Source organism: Hordeum vulgare, chromosome 1H (assembly GCF_904849725.1).
Source record: "Hordeum vulgare subsp. vulgare chromosome 1H, MorexV3_pseudomolecules_assembly, whole genome shotgun sequence".
NCBI lineage: Eukaryota > Viridiplantae > Streptophyta > Magnoliopsida > Poales > Poaceae > Hordeum > Hordeum vulgare.
In genome coordinates this window covers 485,693,971-485,713,066 of record NC_058518.1, presented here as the reverse complement: position 1 = coordinate 485,713,066, position 19,096 = coordinate 485,693,971, and the positions used below count along the sequence as shown (strand labels likewise).

General features: G+C 47.0%; 1 protein-coding gene and 2 pseudogenes across 2 annotated transcripts; 1 reads left to right on the top strand and 2 right to left on the bottom strand.

Annotated features, from left to right (window-relative positions):
- The first annotated feature begins 3,883 nt into the window (after positions 1-3,883).
- Positions 3,884-4,827, top strand: LOC123401486 (annotated as a pseudogene). The gene is made up of 2 exons (XR_006611097.1): positions 3,884-3,918; positions 4,016-4,827. The product of XR_006611097.1 is annotated as a histone H4-like (transcript).
- A 726-nt stretch (positions 4,828-5,553) lies between these two features.
- Positions 5,554-9,647, bottom strand: LOC123448155 (vesicle transport v-SNARE 13-like). Its single transcript, XM_045124952.1, has 5 exons — positions 9,389-9,647; positions 9,228-9,286; positions 8,875-9,063; positions 6,722-6,892; positions 5,554-5,862 (listed from the first exon to the last, which is right to left on the bottom strand). Exons 1-5 carry the CDS (start codon positions 9,480-9,482, stop codon positions 5,710-5,712), a joined length of 666 nt encoding a protein of 221 aa, XP_044980887.1. The 5' UTR covers positions 9,483-9,647; the 3' UTR covers positions 5,554-5,709.
- Positions 9,648-11,553: 1,906 nt separating this feature from the next.
- Positions 11,554-19,096, bottom strand: part of LOC123401477 — a 49,264-nt pseudogene continuing 41,721 nt past the window's right edge.

The following is a 19,096-nucleotide window of genomic DNA, read 5'->3' as shown; positions in this document are numbered from 1 at the left end:
TGAAACACTTATTTTGAGACGAAGGGAGTAGTCAAAACATCAAATTTTGCGGCCGGTGGTCATGGGCGGTTTTGGGGAAACGAACAAAGAGATCCGGAGGTCGAAGAAGGCCATCTAGCCGTTGGTTTTTTATATTATGAATGAATCTACTCGCACAAAAAATCGGTCGAGTACCATGGAGCGGCAAGGCATCACTGTGGCGGCATTGTTGCATTGGTACCACTGCGCACTTTGGGGCTGGCTGGCTGCCCGATGCCAAAAAGACATTCCCTGTGCATGGCCGCCGCCCGCCTCGTTCGGTGCCAAAGTGAGGGCACCACCCTCTGACCGCAGTCGTCCCCGCGTACGTACGTGATTGCCCCTCACATGCGATGCACCCTCTCGATCGTCCTCATCCTCTCTCCCAGTACGTCTCCCCGAACGTTCGCCGGCTTTACGTGGCGGTGGCGGTGCGACTTTCTCACGCCGCCGCCACCGCGTCCGGACTCCGGACGTAACAGACTCGGCCGCCGGTGGCTGCGTCACCCGGGAAGGCCGCCGGAGAAACGAAGGCGTGGCTTGATTTGACCGTGCAGAAAGTCCAGATCGGGGACAGAGGAAGAAGAAGAAGAAGAAAACGATAAGGTCAGATGACGAGTGGGCGTAGGCTGAATTTCTGCTGGGATGGACCGATGGAGTGCACCACATGTCAAACGCCATGTGAGAGGTGACGACGGCGACGGGATGGATCGACCCGGGCGCGCGCAACTTGGCTCGGTGCTTTGGTGACGCGTGCTGAACGGCTTGGGGTATTCACTACACCAACCGAGCCTTACGTTGGCAACTGACTTATATTGATCCATCCATCGATTTTTTTTTTCCCTCTCCTTCTTCTTCTTCTTCTTTTCCTCTCCTTCTTCTTCTTCCTTTGGCGCGTAAGTCCAACCTGATGTATTTGTACGTTCCACTTTCACCCAAGCAATTTTATGAAGTCAGCCCCAAAGGATCTCATTCATTATGGAAAAAAGAAATAATTGCCGAGCTAATTTACAATACTCCCCCCGTCACGTTTTATAATGCGTGCAGACAAATTCTTTAGGACCTAGGTGATTATTAATTGGCTGTGAAATTAGTTAAAAAATAGCATTCACACTACGTATGCATATAGAAGTAGTACAACGATGTACTAATTAGCTGCTAGGAGTAAATGCAACGCGCCTTAATCTTTGACATCTTATTTTAGCTTATTCTAGAAGCTACGAAAAGAACTGGCCCTAAGTAGTTCTTCTTGTTCAGTCATAAAATTTATTTTGAAAGGACTGTCCGTGTATCAATGATTCAAGTTCTTTGGCAAGTTAGTCTGAAGTGTTTGGAATTAAACTTTCAGTTTTTGGTTACAATATCTTTCACGTAATTCATTTAATTTTGAACTCCTACCAACTACAACTACATCCAATTCTCATCTAGAATAAACATTTGCTAATACAAACTAAAGTTCTTCCTCAGGGAGTAGTAACTTATTAGCATAGCTATGGTAGGTATACATGTATACTTGTTGAAAACGTTTATGTGTGCTGCTCCTGGTCATTATATGCATCCACATAGCTCCACACAATTCAAGTTCATATTCTGGATGGATGTTGATCCACCAACCTGGTAGTAATGGTACAGATAAATTGGGTGTTTTACTTCTGTCAGAATAGAATATTTCTAGCAACCATTAGTTGTTATCTTTGTGGGGTTTCACAAAAAAAACTAGAGATAGATAGATAAGTGAAAAACCGTGCTTGTCGATGTGTGTTCATGCTTGATTACATTACCATATGCAAGTTGATTCTTGCTTCTCCTCTGTACCTGTTGTTTGAACCCGTCTAAGTATTATGTGTTGCGAAAATCTTCCTTTGCTGCAAATATTGTCATTGTCCTTCCCATTCTCGAGATAAAGATCTAGGATAAGAATACCAAGGTCAGGGCAATTTTTAAGGATGATAGCAGCACATTGCTTCTTATTATTTTAGGGTCAAGACGAGTGAATGGTATCTGTGATCCATATGGCGGGTTTCACCTTATCAACTTGAGAGATGCATGCACTCACAACCCCATTTATTCATTCTCTAATTTTTTGGACCATTTTCTAAACTTCTGATCGATTAATTTATTTGCATTACATAGTGTCGAGAATACTCAGGGATAAGAAGATAGACATTTTGTTATTGCAAGTGCATCTTATCTATGAAAGCTAACATACCTTTTATTTTCTTACATAGTGTCTCAACCAATCCCGTTGGGTACCGCGAACACCCTCGGTGACACCTAAGTCGCGGCCTACTCGGCCATGAATGTCCATACCTGACGTGGGGATAACCCCGGGGTAGTCCAAACGCAAGGACTCCTCCGGCCTCCCTCCCCTCTGAAAAATATACGCAGGACGGCCGACCCCTCATGAAGGGCGACTATGCCTGGCCGGCTGTGCCTGGCCGGATGCACGGTCGAGACGGCTCAGGCAAGGCGCCCCCCTCCCCAACTCGACTGCGCCCTGCTAGCCGGCGGGTCAGCCCCAGTCGCATCGCCCCGACGAACCATATGAGGGCCATCATCATCAAAGGTACGGCTACAGCATTGCAGACACCGCTGACCTGACCGAGCGAGTCTACAGTGGAGGGGATGTGCCACTGTCCGTCGCCGACTGTGACCAGCCGAGATGGCATAGTGGTGAGCACGCCCCCATCCACTCCATTCCCCGCCCCGGCGTGGGCAACAGTGCAGTCGGTTGTACGATGACCGAAGTCAGCTACGCAAGGCGACGCGCATAACGCGGCGCACGCCGCTGCGTAACAAGCACGCACCAATGGCGACGCCCGACCGGCGGGCCCCAGCGCCAGGCGGGACCTAACAGAAAGCTATGTGTCCGACACTGCATGTGCTAAGCACCCCTAGCGCGCCAACTACTAAACCGACCACGGCTGCGGCCGAGCTGGAGGCGGCCTGCCAGCAGCTGCTCACGGAGGTCAACACTTCAACGTCTGGCAAACGTCGGATGAAGGCAGCACAACGCGAGTACAACTCCGCCTACGACCTCACACCGGCTAGCGACAGACCCAGCCGGCGCGTTGCGGTTCGTAGCCACGGACGCATAGTGGCCGACATCCTCGACGACAAGCTTCCCACCTACAACACCCCTACGGCCAACATGAGGGCTGCCCATGTGGTCTACGAGGAGCTGGCCACCTTGGAGGGCGAGGAACGTGCACAGGAGGAAAGGCAAATCCAAGACCTCCTCACCGGTGCCAACTCGCAGTAAGCTCGCTTTGAGCCGGATTATCCCTGCGGCGAGTCGCCTTCGCGAGGAGGCGAGGACCTGCGGACGGCCTTTGGCCGCCAGCCGGCCCATCACTCTTCATCCCCCGCGGCTCCGACCGATGCACTGACGGGAGCCGTGGCGGACGGACCCGGTGCACCGCGCGAGCAGCCGACAGTCTCCAACCGGCGTTACGACGTCGTCGAGGATGACAACCAGTCGGCTTGTGGCCACACCCCGCCTCGGAGGCGGGAACGAGCACCCCCGGCTGGTTCCTTCCATTCGGTCCGAGCTCATTCGCCGCCTAAGGCAACGCGCCTCCTCGTTCTTACCTTTGTTAAAATTTCTATTTAATGCAATGTGGACTCGTGAGACTATCGTCGGCCTTTGAGGCCAAAATTAATATTTAGTTAGCATTTATTATATTTTTAAAGTATTCATTGTGCTTTTTTTTTCGCTTCATCTAAAAAGAGTCATGTCAGTGTTGGACGCAAGTACCAGCTAAATTCTAAAAGAGGACATAGATGTTCGTCGGATTGAACAAACGAGGGACAAAACACGGTTGAAGTTGCTCTCAAAGATCCAAATGTTTTGATTTGAGCTGCCATGCGCCTCACCGGACATGTAAAAGCTAGAGCCACGTCAGCGATCCCCAAATCTGGAGAACACGACACAGCAGTTCTGAACGAACACCGGGCCCGCGCCCACAGCCCAAATTTTTTCGAGCTGCCGCCACAGCTCCGATCCAGCCCGCCAATCCACCGGTCCAAGCTTTCGGCCAGGTCACCGATCCGCGGCATCTCTCCCCCGGATCGCGGTCTCGACCGTCCACTCCATCCGCATCCAACGGCAGGCAGATGCCTCCTCAACCTCTCGTCCCCTTTAAAACGCCCTTCGCCCCTCTCCCCAAATCACAGCAGCAGTCACCACCACCGTACCTCAGATTCCACATCCGCTCGCTCGCTCGCTCACAGGTCGAGATCGTCAGCCATGTCCGGGCGCGGCAAGGGAGGCAAGGGGCTCGGCAAGGGCGGCGCCAAGCGCCACCGGAAGGTGCTGCGCGACAACATCCAGGGCATCACCAAGCCGGCGATCCGGCGGCTGGCTCGCCGTGGCGGCGTGAAGCGCATCTCGGGGCTCATCTACGAGGAGACCCGCGGCGTGCTCAAGATCTTCCTCGAGAACGTCATCCGCGACGCCGTCACCTACACCGAGCACGCCCGCCGCAAGACCGTCACCGCCATGGACGTCGTCTACGCGCTCAAGCGCCAGGGCCGCACCCTCTACGGATTCGGCGGCTAGGCCACCGGACCACCAGCTAGCTTTGTTTGGCGCACCGCGGTAGTAGTGTTCGTGGCCGGTCCTTGGGTGTAATCGCCGCATCTCGCTGCTGTTTGCCCTGGCCTTGTTTAGTTTGTCGTCTGGATGTGCTAGGATGGAATGGAAACTGTAGCGGTTTGTTTACCCTTGAATTCTTGTGTGATCCGTGTTGCCTGTCGATGTCTGTTCGTGCAAGTGGTCAGATATTAACCGTGTTCTTCAGTTGTCCATATTCCCCCTTTTGAATTTCTGCCCCCCAAATCCGATTCTGTTGGCGCCAGTGTTTTGGAGTAGACTGAACCATTTGTGTTGGCTTCAGTGTTTGGTGGATCGAGGCTGAACAAGAGTTCTTCGCTGCTCCATCCTGGTGTCGAACTTGTGCTGGAATTATTCTCCTAGCTGGAATGTGTTTGGACTATCTGTGGCGTCAAAGTTGTGCGATGTGTGCCTTTGTTGGTCTGTTGAACTGCTTGCTGCTTTGCTGAACATGTGCATCTGAAGTACTGTATTTGTTTTGTTGTGGCTTGTGCGTTATCAAGTTATTAGTATTGCTGGTGATGCCGTGAAATGTTATACAGTAGTACATGTGTTGTTCGTGCTGATTGCTGAGAAAAAATATGTTTTATCAAGTTATGGTGTTGCCGCTGAGTGATGAAGTAGCTCTTGTTCAAGCTTTTATTGCCAATTTATGATATGCACTACCCGTAATTGCTGTAACCCTGCTGGTGAGTGATGGAATTTATTTAAGTTTGTTTGCTGACCGATACAGCAAGGGCAGGTATTCCTGCGGGCAAATTTTACCCACGGGCAGCGGGCTTGCCAGAATTTCCTGCTCGGAACAGGCAAAATTTGGGCTCGCAGGCTCAAGCTCTACCCGTGCCCGACTGCCATCAATCTTCGAGCCTTCTTTCTTTCTTCATTTTTTTTAAAATATAACATTCAATACTGCATAGCAATTTCAGAATCCTGAAGGCATTAGATCTTTCAAATATTTTGTGATTTGCTACATGGCAACTGGCAAGTGTCACTGTACAACACACTCCACACACACACACAAACATCCTGAGTTCAGGCACATGCTGCATTTGAAATGGCTCAGGGGAAGCTCAGCTCTAACGAGCGAACTTGAAGTACAATATGAAGAGGATGGCGAAGACGAGGGTCGCAATGATGCCGCCGACGATCCACTTGTTCCTGTCCATCCTCTTGGACATGGACGCCAGGATCTTCTTGCTCTTGCCGATGTAGTCGTCCACGCCATGCAACTGTGTGAGCAAGAGCAGCAGGATTTCATTAGTACACACCACACAGCAGGTAATGGAAGATGTGATCTATAGCTGACATGAGGATCATTCTCTCAAGTCATAATTAGCAGGGTCCGGTACTAGTTGCTTTTCTTTTACTTGACAAATCCAGGCAAACTTACCCCCAAAATGATGCCAGAGATAAGCTAAACAGCAGGCACACAGGGTCACAGTGTTGTTGTACCCAATGCATAAAAGCTAAAGTTCCACTAGTTTGGGAAATTTTGCCTCTCAAATCAAAAGGTCAAATATTTGTTTCATTGTAACGAGCAGACACGCATGATATGTTTCTTCACCAGAATATCAAAGTGATCAAGTGGGATAAATCTCTTTCTTGATAATGAAAACTGCATATTACCAGTGGGAGAAATGTTCCTTTAACGATTTGGCATCATTAAGTAAATGTCCAAAGAAGCAGGATGCTTGTGCGGTATCCAGATGTAACTCATCTAGCATCAAACCATGGTCTAACTCCTGTAAAAAAGTTCGGATAACTGTATGCTTACAGCTATCACGCCTAGTATACACCTATTTTCGCAGCGAAGGTACCTTTCACTCTTTCACTATTAATACTTCATAAAGAACGTGCCAGTTTCCATTACGCATATAAGTGAAAATGCATCAGGACCAAAATAGAAACTAACCAATGGCATTCTTGTCTATGTAGTTTGCTAGCTAAGGTTGTTGCTGCCAATCAATAACTAAGCCAGAAATGATCAATTCATAAATAATTGGACAAGAGAAGGTAAAAAGAACAAATTAGCTCCAACGATGGCTCAAAGTACCGAATAAAAGGAACTTGAAAGATCAAAGCACATACTGTTGTGTGAGCATGGAGCAGTGATTGTCGTTGATTGTGAAGGTCCTGAAGGATCGACACTCCGATTTCTTCTGTCTCAAACACTGTTCTTTGGCTTTCTCTAATTCTGTCTGAAGATTGGTTTAACCTTTCTGATGTCATCATCAATCTTCCTCTCTGATCAGATGACGCCTGAGCCATGATATAATAATTGCATAAGTACATCAGAAAGGAATTGGTGACATGGTATAAAAAATGCAAACAAGGACGAATAAAAGGAAATGTAATAAAACACAGGAATAATACAACAGATGTAGCGGTATCCAGTGATAAGTTAACATAATACTAATATATATTTCCTCTTAGTATGTCCACTTAAATACGAACCAACTAAATATCTAGAAGATCATATATAGGTTTACTTGAAAATTTATGAAAATGAAGCTTTCCTGCAACGAAAATCATACATATTCAAGAGCAACAACAACAACATATTCAAGAGCAACAGTATCAATTAATAATTAAAGTGATAGATATGATGAAATGAATGTGCTCTGTTATTTTGCTCATACTTTGCACGGCAATACATAATACATCCTAGACTGTTCAACCGGGGACATTAGATTAAAAAAAGTACAACTGCAATCACTTATTGTCAACAAAGTCCAAATGTGGTCCTGAGTTCAAGCACAGCCCGGTTCTGTATTAAGGGCCTGTTCGGCAACTGCCCAGCTCCTGGCTTCTCTGAATCAGTGGGCAAAGCTGGGCTGAACGGGTTAGCTCCCAGAAGCTAGCTTCCCGGATCTAAGGCGGGTTGTAGTGCAAAAACAAGGAGCTGGTGTTTTAGCAACCAGAAATTGCAAAAGGTGGAGTTCAGGTTATCTACAGAGAGATGCCACCCGAAGTGAAAGAAAACGATTCGTACCAGGGAAGAATAGAACGGAGCAACTACCTTCGCTCCCTACCAGGCCAAAATCAAGGTTAATGGGCCAAGCGGCTACCAGCCCAAGACTAGCGATCTGGGATCTGGGAATTCTGTTGCCGAATGGTGTTCTGACCCATGATTTTCGTCGGGAAGCTGGAAGTGAGATCGACAAGCCAGATTTGAGGACTTCTGGGAGCTGGGCAGTTGCCGAACAGGCCCTAACTATTAACATAGCTCTAAACTGCTTAAAAAAGGCATGTATCTAATACTCCCTCCGTCCGAAAATACCTGTCCTAAAAATGGATATAATGAATGTATTTATAACTAAAATCAGTCTAGATTCATCCATTTCTAGGACAAGTATTTCCGGATGGAGGGAGTACTAAGTTTCTGACGATAACCAGAGCACCAGACTTAATAACAGTGGAAAAATTCAAATTACAGATATAACTGAAGTTCATCAAACATTGTTCGACATTATATCTACCGACTAAAGCCGTCAAAATCCATAATAGTAGCAGTGCTCACTTCATGGATATCCATGCCAAACATTTAAAATCAAATAAACGATATCGAACACTTCTTTGGACACCACACTACTACACAGCGTTCTACATACCATGTTTTAGAGGTCCACATTGCACTGTAACCCATTCATTTCCCAATTCAAAGTCTAATAGTGTCAAGCATTCTGATCTCCAAACCCACAATATTTACCCTTTTGCTTGAAAATTTTGCCTTTCCAAGCAAAATTTCATCCCACCTTCCCCGCATAGTGGGATAACCAAGTTAACCAACTAACCACACAACATAATTGAATATCATACCATAACTAACACTATCGGAACCACTATCGTTAACACAAAATTCTAGCATCAAACAGGTCAACAACACCATCAAGTATTCAAATGAATGCGGAAAGTGTGGAATACAAGTACCAATATGGACAATATGGGCTCAACTCACAGCAACAAACCTAACTCAGCCACTTGAAAACAATACAGGTACAAAAGGGGCTAAAAGGAACATGAAACCACAGGGCACCGCAATATATCAAGCAAACAGGTTTCAAACACATAAGCCAGGATGGTAATAATACACTGGGGTCACCCAGACACACTATTTGCTGATGGAACACACGGACACACCACATCAGCAAAATGCGTTAGAAGTCCATGTGAGTACTTAGAATATCAGATAGCATGCCAGAGAGGCGATATACATAAAACGTAAGGTATAGGGAGCTCACCGCGAGCGTGTCCGACATGCCAGACTCGAGGAGCTCCTCCCGGGTGGCCTGTTGGGCATTAGGCGCCGAGACCCTCTTGATCTCACCCTTGACGTTGTTGAGATCAGACTTGTACTCCCGCAGTTTAGCCAGCAGCCCGGCCTTGACGCTCGGCTGCAGGCTCCGCGCCTCCAAATCCATCCTCCTGATCTACGGGAGGCTCAGCCAAACGGAAATTGCAGGCACGATTAGATAACTACACGCACCATAAATCCACCCTCCTTACCTACGGGAAGCACAGCTAGAACTGACAACTGAGCACGGAAGGAAGACTAACAAAGCGAAAAATTGCACGGAGCTCAGTCGGTTTTTACCAGCGATTCAGACTCCTGCACGTCGGCCTGGATCTCGGAGAGCTTCTGCTTCTTCTTCTCTGGCGAAGGGAAGAAGCAGGGAAGAGGGTCAGACCAAGGCGCGGAAGCAACCGGAAACCTGGGGTTCTGGGCGAGAGAGAGAGAGAGAGAGGCGTGCGTACCGCCGTCGAGGGCGGAGGCGGCGGCGCACTTGCGGGAGAGGGCGGCGGAGATCTCGCAGTACTGCCGCTCGTAGCCCTCGAAGACATCGCTCATGGTCGCTCCCCGGCGAATCGGACCAGCGGTCGCGCGAGACAGCCGGACCGGATCGAGGCCCGCGGAGCCTCCGGCGGAATCGAGGGGAGGGGAGGCGAGAGCGAGTTGGTTGGCGAGGGGGAGGAGACGGCGGGTCAGTTGGGGTGCCGTGTCGGGAACCAACCGGTGCACGGAACGCTGACGAGTGATGGATGTGTGTACTCGTGTCCCATGAGGCTGCTGGGTGGGCCCGCCAAATTTGCACCAGGAGTCGAATGATCGTTCTTCCCCCTCGCTACCATAAAAAATGGATTACACGTCAAGAAAAAGAAATTACGCGCACACCACCACCCCCACCGTCACTCTCATCCCTTTTCTTTTTTCCTTTTTAAAGGGAGTGTCCATGAGACGAACCTTTTCTTTTTTCCTTGTTTAACATCGAATCACCGTGATATCAAAGGGGGAAAGACTAGAGTAAAAGCTGGCCAAGTGATAGAAAAATAGAAAAATAAAGTTGAAGCCGTTGGATCCTTAATGGATGCTTCAGATCTGAAATGTCAGACTGGTTGATTCTCTGTACCTTCAGATCCTTTTAATAGCATCAAACAAATTATATTAAGAACGCAGTAACATCCAGCAAGGGTCATCCCTTTGATGACTTCGAATGATCGCTACCGATGAATGCGTTTCATTCAGGAGCTGGTTTTGTACCAAGCGCCAACTATCACCGTTTCTGCAAGTCCCAAGTGGTCTAGGATGTTTTTTTTTGTTTGGGAAAAAGTCTATTCTAAACCCTGAACTGGTAGCGCTCCGACGAAATGGACCCTGATGTCCAAATCTCTGTCGATTGTACCCTAAACTTCTTAATCTTGGTTTAAATCGAACCTTGCAGTGGTTTGAGGCTAACAAGCGCTGATGTGGCGAAAGTCAACCGGTATTCTGACTTGTGGGGCCGTTGCGCTGACCGTTGTCGTCTTTTAACTGCACCACACGCAGGCAGATCGAGCAGAGCAATTGGGGAACGAAATTAGGGTTCATCCCGCCGGTGAGAAAAGCAGAGCAGGGCGGGAGGACAAATCAGAGCGGGGCGGCGGTGGCTGGCGCCGGCGGTAGAGAGGGAGATGTCGTGGTCGTCGAGTACTTCTGTCGCGCCCGGCTTCCGTCGAGCTTCAGGAAGGAGTGGGGCGGATGTGCGCTCGCCGGTCCGCTACCGCGAAGACGCCATGGCGTATGAGCCTGCTAAGTACTGCAGGTGCGACCCTCGTAGGAAGGCGCCTCGTTGGATCTCGTGGAGCCGTCAGAATCCAGGCAGGCGATACTACGCCTGCGTGGATGCACTCGTGAGATTCCATCCGATTCGATTTCTCCCCTTTTAATTGTTGGACTGTTTCTTTCATTTCTTTCTTCTCTGATTGCCTCTCTTCTCATTGCTCTCCTCGAACACCATGGTGGCTGCGGTTATGTTGAGTGGCACGATGGTGAGTTGCCCAAGTTTGTTAGTGACCTCATCGGTGATCTGCGTGATGAGGTGTGGAGGCTTAAAGGGCAAGGCAATGTGGGTCAGGATCATCAGCAAGCTGCAATGGTGGCTCCAAATGAAGATGCTACATCACTGATGCTTGTGTTTGTGCAAGATGATTTGAGAAAGAAAAATGCAGAGATAGCTGCAATGAAGGCCAAGTTTGACAGGCTTGTGTTTTTGTGCATTGTGTTTGTGCTGGGCTTAGTTGCAGGCAAGATGTTAATGTAGTGATGCAATGTAGTTGAACTATGCGTGTGCTGGGTGTGTGTTGGACAAGATGATCACAGTTGTGATGTATCCAGTGTGTTGTTTATGTTCTGATGTATGCATGATGGTAATGCAGTGAGTAGAACTTGCAGTTTGAATAATGGAAGCATAAATATTGCCATAACATCCATAGCATAAATGTCCACAGAGCATAAATATCCAGAGCATAAGATATCATCCATAACATCCATAACCTGATACATGTCTGTATTCAGGATTTCACAAAATAGATGTTTGCAATATAACATTATACATGTTTCAATACTGCAACATCATGTACTAGAGAGGTAGCTGCATCCACAACTAGTAGTTCCCACTACAAGTGAAGTAGCTGTAACTTGGAATTGATGATGCAGCTTTCCTTCTTCCTCTCTTTGCTCCAGTTCCTGTCACTCCAGAAGTAGATGGTCCTGCTTCAGTAGTTGCAGCTCTTTTTCTTGGTGGCTTGAACCTGCTGGCCTTGGTACCAGGAGCAGAAGCTTGTGGAACTATAGTTGTTCTAGCTGATGCAGTTGCAGAACCTGATGAAGTTGCAGAACCAGATGCTTGTGCTTGAGGGGCAGTTCCAGAACCTGATGCTTGCTAGCATTTGTTGAAAACAGAAAATAATTTGGTATATAAGAAATTAGAGTGGCAAATGGTATACAAGCAAATAAATACATGTAAATAGGCAGAGTGGCAATTTAATCATGCAATACCTCATTTCTGCTGTTACTCTATCACTCTCTGATTTAATGAATCTGATACTCCTCTTAGTAACGAGGCCATATCTTCTCAAAGCTTTGCAGAATTGGTTCTTGATTCTAAAAACCATGCTCAATGCAAAATGTGGTATCTCAGTGTCATTGTTATACCTGATGAACTGGCTCTTCCTCTTCACTAACTCTCCATCTGAATCTTCATCATAGCTATAGTCCTCATCAGAAGAATCATACTTCGAGTCATCTTGTTCTGCTGCTATTTGTTGCTCCATGTTGGCAATAAGGTCAATTGGTACTGCACTTGTTGCATCACTTCCAATCCAGCTCTTGCTATCTCTCATTCTTTTCTTGAACTTTCTCGCATGTTTCCTTAGCTCCACAACCTCTGAATCTTCTCCACTGTCATCACTGTGTGGAATGTACACAAAGTCACTGTCTGAATCAGAAGCAGATGTTGGAAATATGCCCTAGAGGCAATAATAATTAGTTATTATTATATTTCTTTGTTCATGATAATCGTTTATTATCCATGCTATAATTGTATTGATTGGAAACACAATACTTGTGTGGATAGATAGACAAAACACTGTCCCTAGTAAGCCTCTAGTTGACTAGCTCGTTGATCAAAGATGGTCAAGGTTTCCTGGCCATAGGCAAGTGTTGTTACTTGATAACGAGATCACATCATTAGGAGAATCATGTGATGGACTAGACCCAAACTAATAGACGTAGCATGTTGATCGTGTCATTTTGTTGCTACTGTTTTCTGCGTGTCAAGTATTTGTTCCTATGACCATGAGATCATATAACTCACTGACACCGGAGGAATGCTTTGTGTGTATCAAACGTCGCAACGTAACTGGGTGACTATAAAGATGCTCTACAAGTATCTCCGAAGGTGTTCGTTGAGTTAGTATGGATCAAGACTGGGATTTGTCACTCCGTATGACGGAGAGGTATCTCGGGGCCCACTCGGTAATACAACATCACACACAAGCCTTGCAAGCAATGTGACTTAGTGTAAGTTGCGGGATCTTGTATTACGGAACGAGTAAAGAGACTTGCCGGTAAACGAGATTGAAATAGGTATGCGGATACTGACGATCGAATCTCAGGCAAGTAACATACCGAAGGACAAAGGGAATGACATACGGGATTATATGAATCCTTGGCACTGAGGTTCAAACGATAAGATCTTCGTAGAATATGTGGGATCCAATATGGGCATCCAGGTCCCGCTATTGGATATTGACCGAGGAGTCACTCGGGTCATGTCTGCATAGTTCTCGAACCCGCAGGGTCTGCACACTTAAGGTTCGACGTTGTTTTATGCGTATTTGAGTTATATGGTTGGTTACCGAATGTTGTTCGGAGTCCCGGATGAGATCACGGACGTCATGAGGGTTTCTGGAATGGTCCGGAAACGAAGATTGATATATAGGATGACCTCATTTGATTACCGGAAGGTTTTCGGAATATGTAGGATCCAATATGGGCATCCAGGTCCCGCTATTGGATATTGACCGAGGAGTCCCTTGGGTCATGTCTACATAGTTCTCGAACCCGCACGGTCTGCACACTTAAGGTTCGACGATGTTTTATGCGTATTTGAGTTATATGGTTGGTTACCAAATGTTGTTCGGAGTCCCGGATGGGATCACGGAAGTCACGAGGGTTTCCGGAATGGTCCGTAAACGAAGATTGATATATAGGATGACCTCATTTGGTTACCGGAAGGTTTTCGTGCATTACCGGAAAAGTTTCGGGCTCATCGGTAGTGTACCGGGAGTGCCGGGAGGGGTGTCACGCCCCAAGGGGTCTCGTGGGCTATGGGAAGAGATAAACCAGCCCCTAGTGGGCTGGAATAAGTTCCCACTAAGGCCCATAAGGTTTGAGAAGGAAAAAACACAAGGTGGAAAGAGTTTCCAAGTGGGAAGGTGGAATCCTACTCCAAGTAGGATTGGAGTAGGACTCCTCCACCTCCAATTTCGACCAAACCTTTAGGTTTTGAGGCTGCCTCCTCCCCTCCCTCCCTCCTATATATACTGAGGTATTAGGGCTGATTTGAGACAACTTTTGCCACGGCAGCCCGACCACATACCTCCACGGTTTTTCCTCTAGACCGCGTTTCTGCGGAGCTCGGGCGGAGCCCTGCTGAGATTAGATCACCACCAACCTCCGGAGCGCCGTCACGCTGCCGGAGAACTCATCTAACTCTCCATCTCTCTTGCTGGATCAAGAAGGCCGAGATCATCGTCGAGCTGTACGTGTGCTGAACGCGGAGGTGCCGTCCGTTCGGCACTAGATCGGAGCGGATCGTGGGATGGATCGCGGGACGGTTTGTGGGACGGTTCGCGGGGCGGATCGAGGGACGTGAGGACGTTCCACTATATCAACCGCGTTTCTTAACGCTTCTGCTGTGCGATCTACGAGGGTACGTAGATCGGAAATCCCCTCTCATAGATGGACATCACCATGATAGGTCTTCGTGCGCGTAGGGAAATTTTTGTTTCCCATGCGACGTTCCCCAACAGTGGCATCATGAGCTAGGTTCATGCGTGGATGTCTTCTCGAGTAGAACACAAAAGTTTTTTGTGGGCGGTGATGTGCGTTTTTCTGCCCTCCTTAGTCTTTTCTTGATTCCGCGGTATTGTTGGATCGAAGCGGCTCAGACCGACATTATTCGTACGCTTACGAGAGACTGGTTTGATCGCTACGAGTAACTCCGTTGCTCAAAGATGACTGGCGGGTGTCGGTTTCTCCAACTTTAGTTGAATCGGAATTGACCGAGGAGGTCCTTGGATGAGGTTAAATAGCAATTCATATATCTCCGTTGTGGTGTTTGCGTAAGTAAGATGCGATCCTACTAGATACCCATGGTCACCACGTAAAACATGCAACAACAATTAGAGGACGTCTAACTTGTTTTTGCAGGGTATGCTTGTGATGTGATATGGCCAACAATGTGATGTGATATATTGGATGTATGAGATGATCATGTTGTAATAGTTAATATCGACTTGCACGTCGATGGTACGGCAACCGGCAGGAGCCATAGGGTTGTCTTTAAACTAACGTTTGTGCTTGCAGATGCGTTTACTATATTGCTAGGACGTAGCTTTAGTAGTAATAGCATGAGTAGCACGACAACCCCGATGGTGACACGTTGATGGAGATCATGATGATGGAGATCATGGTGTGACGCCGGTGACAAGAAGATCGTGCCGGTGCTTTGGTGATGGAGATCAAGAAGCACATGATGATGGCCATACCATGTCACTTATGAATTGCATGTGATGTTAATCCTTTATGCACCTTATCTTGCTTAGAACGACGGTAGCATTATGAGGTGATCTCTCACTAAAATTTCAAGACGAAATTGTGTTCTCCCCGACTGTGCACCATTGCGACAGTTCTTCGTTTCGAGACACCACGTGATGATCGGGTGTGATAGACTCAACGTTCACATACAACGGGTGCAAAACAGCTGCACACGCGGAACACTCGGGTTAAGCTTGACGAGCCTAGCATGTGCAGACATGGCCTCGGAACACATGAGACCGAAAGGTCGAGCATGAATTGTATAGTTGATATGATTAGCATAGAGATGCTTACCACTGAAACTATTCTCGACTCACGTGATGATCGGACTTGAGATAGTGGATTTGGATCATGTACCACTCAAATGACTAGAGAGATGTACTTTTTTGAGTGGGAGTTCTTAAGTAATATGATTAATTGAACTAATTGTCATGAACATAGTCTAAATGGTCTTTGCGAATTACGATGTAGCTTGCGCTATAGCTCTACTATTTTTATATGTTCCTAGAGAAAATTTAGTTGAAAGTTGATAGTAGCAAACTTTGTAGACTGAGTCTGTGAAACCGAGGATTGTCCTCGTTGCTGCGCAAAAGGCTTATGTCCTTAATGCACCACTCAGTGTGCTGCACCTCGAGCGTCGTCTGTAGATGTTGTGAACATCCGACATACACGTTTCTGATGACTACACGATAGTTCAGTACAAAATACTTAATGGCTTAGAAGCAAGGCGCCGAAGACGTTTTGAAACGTCACGGAACATAAGAGATGTTCTAAAGAGATGAAATTGTGATTTCATGCTTGTGCCCTTGTTAAGGGGTATGAGACATTCGACAAGATTCTTTGTCCACGAAGTAAAGGAGAAAAGCTCAATCGTTGAGCGTGTGCTCAGATTATCTGAGTACGTCAATCGCTTGAATCAAGTGGGAGTTGATCTTCCAGATAAGATAGTGATGGTTCTCCAAAATCACTGCCACCAAGCTGTGAGAGATTCTTGATGAACTATAGCATATCAAGGATAGATACAATGATCCTTGAGCGATTCGCGATGTTTGACACTGCGAAAGTAGAAATCAAGAAGGAGCATCAATAGTTGATGGTTAGTAAAACCACTAAGTTTCGAGAAAGGCAGGGGCTAGAAGGGATACTTCGTGAAACGTCAAAGTAGTTGCTGCACTAATGAAGAGACCCCAGATTAAACCCAAGCCCGGGACTAAGTGCTTCTGTTATGAGGGGAACGGTCACTGAGGCGGAGCAACTCTAGATACTTGGTAGATAAGAAGGCTGGCAAAAGTCGAAAGAAGTATATTTGATATACATGATGTTGATGTGTACTTTACTAGTACTCCTAGTAGCACGAGGGTATTGGATACCGGTTCGGTTGCTAAGTGATTAGTAACACGAAATGAAAGCTACAGCATAAACGGAGACTAGCTAAAGGCGAGGTGACGATACGTGTTGGAAGTGTTTCCAAGGTTGATATGATCAAACATCGCACACTCCCTCTACCATCGGGATTGGTGTTAAACCTAAATAATTGTTATTTGGTGTTTGCGTTGAGCATGAACATGATTGGATCGTGTTTGTTGCAATACGATTATTCATTTAAAAGAATAATAGTTATTCTATTTGCTTGAATAATTACCCTCAATGGTTTATTGAATCTCGATCGTAGTGTTACACATGTTCATAATATTAGTGCCAAAAGATAAAAAGTAATAATGATAGTACCACTTAGTTGTGGCACTGCCACTTGAGTCATGTTGGTGTAAAATGCATGAAGAAGCTCCATGCTGATGGATCATTTGGACTCACTTGATTTTGAATCACTTGAGACATGCAAAACATGCCACATGAAACAAGTAGAGTAACTTGTTAGGAGTAATGCATTTTTGATGTGTGCAGTCCAATAAGTGCTAAGGCATGCAGTGGATATCATTATGTTCTTACTTCACTGACGATTTGAGTAGATACAAGAGTATTTACTTGATGAATCACAAGTCTGAAATGTTGAAAAGTTCAAAGCTATTTTAGAGTGAAGATCGTCGTGACAAGAGGATAAAGAGTCTACGATATGATCATAGAGATGAATATCTGAGTTACGAGTTTTGGTACGCAATTAAGACAATGTGGAAATTGTTTCGCAGTTCATGCCACCTTGAACATCATAGTGTGATGATGTGTGTGAACGTCATAGCCACGCACTATTTGGTATGGTGCATGCTATGATGTCTCTTATTGAATTACCACTATCGTTTATGGGTTATGCATTAGAGACAACCACATTCACTTTAAATAGGGCACCGCATGTTTCCGTTGAGATGACACAGTATAGACTGAGGTTTAGAGAAATCTAAACTATCGTTTCTTGAAAGTTTGGGGCTTCGACACTTATGTGAAAAAGTTTCAGTCTGATAAGCTCGAACCCAAAGCGGATAAATGCAACTTCATAGGATATCCAAAACAGTTGGGTACATCGTTAGGTTTTCTCTCTCCTCTCGGCGACGGTGACAATCGCCCTCATCGTAGATATGGATATCCCTCGCAACTTTCACTCCCGATGACAGGCTCTCGGTCGTCGGGGCGGGGCATGCTTGGGAACCTCACAACCCACGAACCAACTCTTCGGGCAAGAGATATCATGGATAAGGGAGCCTTTGGGTCGAGCTCGGTGACAATTGATGTGCTTGTCGTGGGTATAAGTCTGACAGTAGATGTGTAGGGTATGAAAGGATGGGCAGAGCCTTAGCTACGACGAGGTTGTATGAGTTCAAGCCCCTCTACGGTGGAGGTAAAGGCCCTACGTCTCAGTGCTCTTGGGAGCTTGATGTCGAGTGGAATATGGGTTATCGTGAAAAGCCAACCCCTGCACCAGTGGGGAAGGGCGGCTTATATAGAGTGCGCTGCCCTTCACAACGGTTTGGTGCACAGGGATGGAGTAGTGGCGAATAAATGCCTACGTTACAGGTAACGTATGTCTTAAATGCTAATAACGGCACATGAAAACGTATGTCCGTTGCCCTCCTGGGGGGGGGGGGGTTACGATATACAGAGTGGAATCCAGTTGGTAAGTTTGATACGCTTTGAATGCTCATTTCCGACTGGATGATGGAGGAATCGTCACCAACTGGATGATGGGAAGTCCTTAATTCAGTCGGAACTGACTAAGGGCCTTGTTCCTTATGAAGGGTAGTCCTTGGGTAGGACCTATAGGGCAGGCCTATGACCCTACCCTAGGACTATAACCCCATCATTAGTCCCCGAATGGATCGGGGTTGGAACAACGAAGCGATGCTTGGAGTACGGATCCGACTGGTATGGATGCGACTTTGGCGTTGTTTGCCTCGATCCATTTTATCCTCTTGACCAGTGATCCGAGTGGATATATCTGTGAAACAACCGTCAGAGACCGAGTGCTTCCGCAGAATCTTTGACGTGACCAGTCAACTGACAGCGGCGGATTTTCTGGGATCCTCAAATTTCGGTTGCCGCGCGCTCAGCGGGGATGACGACATCGTCATCGAGTAGTTTCTACCGCCTCGATTACCGCGCCTTCATCTCCTCCACTAATATCGCAGCAACCGGTTGGGGGATAAGATTTTGGGGCCACCTGCTAGTGACCCAGTCGGAACCTTATTTAAACCTCCCCAATGAGGGTTTCTCGTTGTGCTCTCCTGATTACTCGCACTCGCCCCGCTTCTCTCGTAGCTCCCTGCGCACTCCACGCCTCCTCCTTCCTCTCCTCCCCTGCAGATCTGCAGCCTCCACCATGACGAAGGGGCAGACGAGCAAGCTCGAGTCGCAGAAGAAGAAGAAGAAGGTGGCGG